Source organism: Mercenaria mercenaria, chromosome 17 (genome assembly GCF_021730395.1).
Source record: "Mercenaria mercenaria strain notata chromosome 17, MADL_Memer_1, whole genome shotgun sequence".
In the NCBI taxonomy this organism is placed as follows: domain Eukaryota; kingdom Metazoa; phylum Mollusca; class Bivalvia; order Venerida; family Veneridae; genus Mercenaria; species Mercenaria mercenaria.
This window is the reverse complement of record NC_069377.1, coordinates 33086798-33095803: the sequence shown is the minus strand read 5'-3', so window position 1 is coordinate 33095803 and position 9006 is coordinate 33086798. Positions and strand designations below refer to the sequence as shown.

General features: G+C 36.8%; 1 protein-coding gene across 1 annotated transcript; it reads left to right on the top strand.

Annotated features, from left to right (window-relative positions):
* The first annotated feature begins 788 nt into the window (after positions 1 to 788).
* On the top strand, positions 789 to 2459 carry LOC123536695 (uncharacterized). Its single transcript, XM_053527761.1, has one exon. It carries the CDS (start codon positions 789 to 791, stop codon positions 2457 to 2459), a length of 1671 nt encoding a protein of 556 aa, XP_053383736.1.
* The last annotated feature ends 6547 nt before the right edge of the window (positions 2460 to 9006 follow it).

Genomic DNA, 9006 nt, shown 5'->3' with positions numbered 1-9006 from the left:
TTGCTCAAAATTGACCAGCAGCCCTTCCAAGTGGTATCTTTACTGCAGACACTTAAAGGCAGTTCTTTTTTCTCTGACTTGTTTTTTCTTCTTCTTGTTATCTAATGGTTTTTAATTTGTCTTTGTGTCTTTTTGCACATGTGAATCATTTTAAACATTCATACATACAGTTCTGTAATGGCTTTGTTTCTAAAGGAAACTGCATACTTTGAACATGACTATTTTGATCTTTGTGCTTGATTTTATGAAAATGACCAGAAAGCGGAAAATAAATGTGCATTGTGCTTTAAATGTAACAAATTTTTCAAATTTTCTATCATTTAACATTTGTACCTATGTAAAGTTTACGTATGAATCAGGGCTATTTTTTCAACCAGTAGCATTGTATATTTGAGCCGTGCCATGGGAAAACCAACATAGTGGGTGTGCGACCAGCATGGATCCAGACCAGCCTGCGCATCCGCGCAGTCTGGTCAGGCTCCATGCTGTTCGCTTTTAAAGCCTATTGGAATTGGAGAAACTGTTAGCGACCAGCATGGATCCTGACCAGACTGCGCGGATGCGCAGGCTGGTCTGGATCCATGCTGGTCGCAAAGCCACTATGTTGGTTTTCTCATGGCACGGCTCATTTATGTGGACTGTGATTTCAGTCAGAAAAAAAGGGAAGTGTAACGCGATCCATTGACTTATAAGATATCATCAGTTTAACAAAAACAAATTGTTTTGTTTGCAGGGAATAAAAAGTAGCATTTGATAAGTTAAATAGCCATAGTGTATCGAAAAGAGATATGGCAGTGTCAGGGAGAAAGGTTTCAGGTTCAGCAAAGGATTATGACTACTGTTGTGAACCATGCTTGGCTATTGGTCAGTATATAGAAGCCCATGGATTTTGTGTGGACTGTCAGGAATACTTGTGCAAGACCTGTTTTGCTTGTCATCAACGAACAAAGGCCTCAAAACATCATCAACTTCTTGACAAAACGAGCATAGACAAACAGATTATTCATAGCAAAGATTCAACAGTGTGTAACGAAAAGTGTCAAATTCACAAAAATGAAATTATTAAATTTTTCTGCACAAACCATGAATTTCTCGGATGTACTGATTGTATAACACCAAGTCACAGGACATGCAAAATTGACTACATACCAGATAAATGTGCAGGTATAAGAGATAGTGGCGAGTACAGGGAAACAATGAAAGCACTGGAACAGAAGATGAAAGATGTGGCTGTTGTAATCAAGAAAGCAACATTGCAAGACAAGGGGTTAGACCTCTCCCATGATCATGTCGTAAAAGAAACTGTTAAGTTCCGCAATGAAATCAATGATCACTTGGATAAACAGCAAAAGCAATTTCTGACAGATGCTGAGAAAAAGAAGCTTAAGGACAAACAAACGCTCAAAAATGTGCTTGATACATGTGCTGCTGTTTCTTCAGATATCATGAAAGTCAAGTCAAGTCTACAAGACAGCAAAACTTCGCAGCAGAATGGACAACTTTACATCATGATCAAACAAGCAAAATCCAACCTAAAGTTGGATGATTTGAAGAATGCTCAAGAAACGTTGGATAAGACCAGCATTCAATACACATTTGAAAGAAACAAAGAATTAGAGAACCTCCTTACTAATCAATATATATTTGGAAAGTTGACCCAATCCACTACCTTGGTGACTAACATAGGAGATATAAATGTACAGACAATATTAGATAATTTTAAACATTGGATCACGGGATGTGTTGTGTTGTCCTCTAACAAAGTTATGATAGTAGATGGCAACAACTGTTCACTGAAAGTTGTGGACACACAAAGTAAAGTAGTGATAGAAGAGAAAACCCTGGAATCGAGACCATGGGACATTTGTATACTGCCTCAAGACCATATTGCTGTGACAATGCCAGATCAGAAAACTATATTGGTAATGGCAACAAATGGTAAAATTTCAATCATTCGCAGGATTCCGTTTCAAGGAAAATGTGGAGGTGTGACTTATCATCAAGATCATCTATATGTAGTTTGTTTAGGTCCTATTTGCGTGATTAAAATAGATATACAAGGGAATGTTATTGATATGATATACATAGAGAATGAGATATTTGCCAGCCCAAACTACATACTATTGAGTAAAGATGCCACACACATCTACATCAGTGACTGTAAGAGCCACAGTGTTGCTTGTGTATCATTACAGGGTGATATATTAGCTGTATATAAGCACAAGGATCTCAGAGTACCAATGGGAATGGTGATGATAGATGATGGATCATTAATTGTGTGCTGCTACAACTGCAATGGCACCATACATCATATCTCAAGAGACTTGAAGCGAGGTCAGACAATATCAGATGGATTACAGTACCCACAGTCTATATGCTACAATAGCAAGGAACAAAAGGTCTACATTGGTGGACTTTGTGATCAGCTAAAGATAAAAAAGTTTGGAAAGAAGAAATAAACATTGATCATACAATTTTTGTAGCCTTACAGTGCTGAAAGATATCGAATTTGAGATAAGTGTCATTACAATCAAACTTCAGTTATAAATATAAAAAAGGAACAAGTTCTGTTTCAAGTTTTATCGAACATGCAAATATTTTACCACACTTCACTGTTAATCAACATTGAATTTTTCATTTAAGAAATAATTTATAGCAAAAGCGTGTTTAACACATTTTATACACGATTGGCGTTTATATGTCGGGCGTAATGAATTCACGTGAGCCTAGCAAGATTGAAATTATTTCGTACGACGAATAATCGCCGGATAGTATAAATAGTGTTTAAACACGGTTTTGCTATAAATCATTTCGATTCATAAATGTCTTTTATTATAAAAAGATAAAAATATGATAGGACGGTTTCTTTGCGCATATATGACGCCAAATGGTCGTCACGATCCTTTCTTTATATAAGCCTGGAGCGGAAATGGTAATACGTCTTGTGGAATAATTGCAGTATAATGGCGCTATTGATGTAGCATTAGTCTGCTTAGCGAATAATCACCCCCGTGTTTGAGTATATTACTCAAGACAGTAGTTATATGCGACATTTCGTTTTGAACATGATTTCTATGCCCTGACCTTGACGTGCAGATGACCATAAAGGAAGGATCTTTTTTTGGTGATTACTTTTACCACAGTTACGAATCTTTGATAGTCTTGCTATATAGAATATAGAGAAAAAACTTTGTGTGTCCCACTCAGTAAACACTATTCAAGGATATTCTTGAAATTTTCACAGATGACGGACCTTCATGTAATGATGACCATACAAATATACTTTTTTTTCTGTGACTATAATTTTCTAGAATTATGGCCCTCCCTTAATAACATCTTTGCTATTTAGACGATTGCGCAGTTTGTGAAAGTATCCGTGTCCTGTAGACACAGTTCTAGGTTTAACATCAAAATAATGTAGATAGGTAAAATGTAACAAATCAAAAGAGTGACTGTTTTTTTGTAGCTTCTTGTCATTTTCCCCCTGCGGTAGCATCAGTAAAATTATATATAATATATATTTGTTTTTCTCATTATTCAAGTTGTCCTTTTAAGACAGAAACAGTCCTTCCAAATACATATAATAAAAAATACCCCTTTTTCGACTGAGGACAAGTACGAAATACTGTGAGCGTAACGGTTAACATATCATTAATTGTATTTATACTTGTTAATCTGTTTTACATAGATTGCCTCAACTACAAAGTAGTCACCCAAGTAATGATTTCACAGTAACAAAGTTCCATACAATGTACGGCCTATACACAACATTTTTGTTGGGTTTAACGAACATTTTTGTTGGGTTTAACGTCTCGCTGAAACAGTTAAAGGTCAAATGGCGATTTCCGTGCTTTCATGGTGGAGGAAGGCCCCAGATGCCCCCGTGCATTATTTCGTCGCATGTGGGCACCTGGGTAGAACCACGGACCTTCCCTAATCCTACTGGATGGCTTCCTCACATGAAGAATTCAATGCCCCAATCTAGGTTTGAACCCACATCGGTTAAGTGATTTGAAACCAGGGACATTAACCACTAGGCCACGAAAGCCGCCGCCTAAACGGAACTGTTTACTTCTCTGATAAGGTAAATTCGTGTGGCACTGACCACAAAGGTTTGACCAAGATAACCAAAAATATGCTAAGAGACAGTCATGATGCTGCCTTTCCTCCAACTCATCCTCAAAGGAACTTGCCCAGAACTTAAGTGACTTTCTCATCAAAAAGTGACATTTTGCATAGCCAAACTGATTTTGATTTAGCAGACTTGAATTGTTCAGAACAATAGGTAGTAGCAAACCGTTATTGATTTGGCTCCTGTAACGATAGAAAAGGTAAAACTAATCATACAAAAGTCTCGAAACAAATCATGTAAACTTGTCCATTTACCAAAATGGCTTTTGAAAAAATTGTCTTGATGAGCTCTTGTCGTCGATAACAAACATATATACATCGATGGATTAAGGTTATATACCAAAATAGTTTAAAATTGCGAGGAGAAGAACTGTGCTTAAGAAACTAGGTCTTGAACCTTATATTCTCAAACACTACAGGCCTGTGTCTAACCTCCCTTTCATTTCATAAAACTTAGAAAAAATAGAAGATGCGAGTCTTGAGCTGCACTTGAGTGAAAATAAACTACATGAGGGACTGCAGTCTGCTTACAGAAAGCTTCATTCAACTGAGTCGGCTTTGATAAAAGGCACAGAATGACATCCTCACATCCCTCGAACAATATTCTGTAATTTCCTCATGCCACCCAATCTGTCAGCAGTTTTTTACACGATTGACCACCAAACACTGGTACACCGACTCTACCATCATTTTGGAGCCACAAACAAAGCACTTGCATGGATGCCATCATATCTTTGTGACCGATATTAAACTGTGTGGATTAATGGTGAGTTTTCGACGTCTATATTAATCAAATACTGTGTGTCCCAGAGATCAGTAATTGGTCCAAAGAACTATATATATCATGTACACTAAACCAGTTGGTGTCATATGTAGACGTCAAATACTGTATGTCCCAGGGATCAGTAATTGGTCCAAAGAACTATATCATGTACATTAAACCCATTGGTGCCATATGCAGACGTCATGGACTCTTCGCCATTTCTACGCCGATGAATCTTAGTTTTACTTGTTCTTTAAACCGATAGAAGCTGTGGCTAGAAGTGAGGCTTTACACTGCATTGAGAGCTGCCTGACTGAAATTGTCTCGTGGATGCATCGCAGCATGCTGAAGCTCAAGGCTGATAAAACGGAGGTAATGTTATTCACATCAAAGCATAACTCCAAATACATTGAGGACGTCTCGGTAAAGGTCAGTGCCTCTGTGATAAAATCCACAATTGTGTTAGGAATCTTGGTGCAGTATTTGACAACAGTATGGATATGGAACAGCAAGTCAGCTCTATGGGTCGGGCTGGATATGCACAACTACGCAGAATAAGTCTTATCAGACGGTATCCTACCAGTGATGTTGCGTTCTATGCAGCCAAAGGATTATGTTGTTGTTACTTTTAGCCAGCATATAAGGCTTATCGGACGTTTTACGTCTTTGCAATATGTTACTTAAATGCTTTGCAAAATTTCATTTGCCACTACTTTCACATGAAATAAAGATCTTTTACACGGAAAGTAACTGTTAAAACATATGCAAAAGCCAGAGCACCGTTGGAAACACCATTAAAGGCACGACGAAGCAGGAAACTTTGGTAACGTTCATTATACCACAGATTACTTAAAGAAAATTAGATTTAAAAAGAATGGAAATTTTGCATTTTTTGTCTTGTATCTGAATAGTTTAGGTGGAAAATACTGCATCCTTTTTTGTAATTTCTGATTGGACAGCTTGTAGATTAAATGTAATAGTAAATTACATCATTTTAATAAGGAAAAGGCAGTCAGACAGTGAACAAAATTAACGTATAAAGTTTGATGCTAACTACTTTAACAATGTGACTTTCAGAGCAAAAATGTACATGGGTTAGTCACGAAGGTATAAAAAAGGATGATGTATATCGAGATGTTGGCATATGTCTTAAGTTTGTTGTTCTGGTAAAAAAACTAGTCTGATGTTAGTGCGAGCTAAGACATCTACTCTTGCGTCCAAAATGTCTGCCGTTTTTGTCAAATATGACCACTTTTAATCAAACTTTATTTTTTACAAGAGCTCGTCGCCGAACACGAAATGCCCCCCTTGAAGCATTCAGTAATTGCACAAGGAACAGAAATTATTTGCTCACTGTAAACAAAAGTTCTACTGTTCTGGTTCTTTGTGACATTGACCTTTGACCTATTGACCTCAAAATCAACAGGGGTCATCTGCTAGTCATGATCAACCTCCCTATTAAGTTTAGTAATTCTAGTCCCAAGCGTTCTCAAGGTATCGTTCGGAAAGTGTTTTACTGTTCCGGGTCAATGTGACCTTGACTTTTAGCCTACAGACCTCAGAATCTATAGGGGTCATCTACAGGTCATGACCAACATCCTTTCAAATTTCATGATCCTAGACTAAAGCGTTCTCAAGTCATTGTCTGGATACGATTTAAATGATCCGGGTCACTGTAACCTTAACCTTTGACCTACTGACCTTAAAATCAATAGGGGTCATTTGCTGGTAATGATGAACTTTCTATCATCTTTCATGACCCTTGGCCCAAGCGTTCTCAAGTTATCGTCCAGAAACCGTTTAACTGTTCCTGGCCAATCTGACCTTGAACTTTGACCAAATGACCTCAAAATCAATAGAGGTTATTTGCTGGTCATGATCAGTCTCCTTATCAATTTTCCTGATCCTAGGCCCAAGCGTGCTTGAGTTATCACCTGGAAACCGTTTAACTGTTCCTGGCCACTGTGACCTTGACCTTTGACCTACTGACCTCAAAATAAACAGGGGTCATTTGCTGATCATGACCAACCTCCTTATGAACTTTCACCAATCTATACACAAGCAATCTTGAGTTATCATCCGGAAACTTAACTGTTCCGGGTCACTGTGACCTTGAACTTTGACGTACTGACCTCAAAATCGATAGGGGTCATTTGCTGGTCATGATCAATTTTCCTAATAACTTTCATGATTCTAGGCTCAAGCGTTCTTGAGTTATCATCCAGAAACCGTTTAACTGTTCCTGGTCACTGTGACCTTGACCTTTGACCTACTGACCTCAAAATCAACAGGGGTCATTTGCTGATCATGACCAACCTTCTTATCAACCTTCACTAAACTATACACAAGCAATCTTGAGTTATCACCCGGAAACCCCGTTTAACTGTTCCGTGTCACTGTGACCTTGACCTTTGACGTACTGACCCCAAAATCGATAGGGGTCATTTTTCTGGTCATGATCAACCTCCCTAATAACTTTCATGATCCTAGGCTCAAGCGTTCTTGAGTTATCATCCGGAAACCGTTTAACTGTTCAGGGTCACTGTGACCTTGACCTTTGACATACAGATCTCAAAATCAATAGGGTCATTTGCAGGTGATAACCAACTTTTCTGTCAACTTTCATGATCCTAGGCCCAAGCTTTCTTGAGTTATCATCCGGAAACGGATTGGTCTACATACAGATCACGTACGCGGAAAACCAATTCTACTCGATACTCGGAGGATGGCCGAAACGAGTACTTAGGCTCCAACTCGAAGTTTCTTCGAGTCAGCCATTTTCCGTCAAGGAATCACGCCGATGATTTATGCGAAGTCACTCGAAGGAAATCCTTGGAGTGACTCGAGATGAAATCCAATTAGCGGAATACACACCTGTATTTGTTTCTTTAGTTTCCGAGTCGCTTGACGGAATTCTTTCGAGTGACTCCGAGACCAATTAATAATTACCTGTATAAATTTATTTGGATCTTCGAGTAACTTCGATGACAGATTTCATATTGTATCTTTACTTTACTTTAAAAATAAACAGATTTCTCTGTTCACTAATTTTTCATGAATCCTTTAACAGATACGGCAGTAATTTCTTTCTTCTTTTTATAATTTCTTCCAAATGTATAAAAGAAACAGCAACTTCATATTGAAAAATAAGCATTTCTCCTATCAATATTCTTTAATGGCTTACATACCAAAGAATATTCCTGCGGCCAATAATCGATAGCGGTCAGATTTTACTAAATAGAAATAAGCAGGGCATGTACACATTTTGTTTCATAACAAAATTACAAAAAATAACAAACCTTATGTGCGAAAATATTACCCATGTTCAAAATTTGATTAATCACATGCTATTTTCGAGATCAATTTTATCTTTCTTTTTGATTCATAAACATAATAAAATTTAAAATGACATCATTTCGTCGTCTTTCTTCCATTTCTTATATAATATATGTAAAAAATCTCAAATATGCGTTTATTCAAAGCATTTTTTTTGTATAAATCCATTGACATGAATGCTTGGGTGCAAGTAATTTCCTTCTCTCAATCTTTTGAATATTATATATTTCATTTTTGTGAAATAAAAGCCGCAGACTGTTTATTTCGACTTATTTTGAAGAATAATTCACTTTAGTGGGAAGTTGTTGTTATAGCGTCATACGAAGACGATATAATAATGCAACGTAAACATGCGGTATTGTGATCAAAAGGTTAAAGAAAATGATATAATCAGTTAAGTTAATTTGTGTTGAATGTTTTATTAGACAAAATGGTTGTTTTAATGTCGCTTTACTTCACGAACAATTCTTTATTATGTTAATATCATAATTTTTACAACACAAGAAATTCAATTTTACCTTGTTTAATGATCATTTCAGTTATCATGAAAATCAAGGTAATTTTAATTACTTCATTATGAAGCTTTCAAAATTGATTGTACATGTTCAATTCAAAACGATTTTACACGAAACCCATTTCTATAATAAATGAAAACCTGATAGAAGTAATAAAATATTTTATGCATCACGCGTATATCCTTTTTATTGGACCCGTAATAAAACTTGCCAATTACCACAAAATAATGGTTCGTTAAAACAACACAGCATGTACAACAC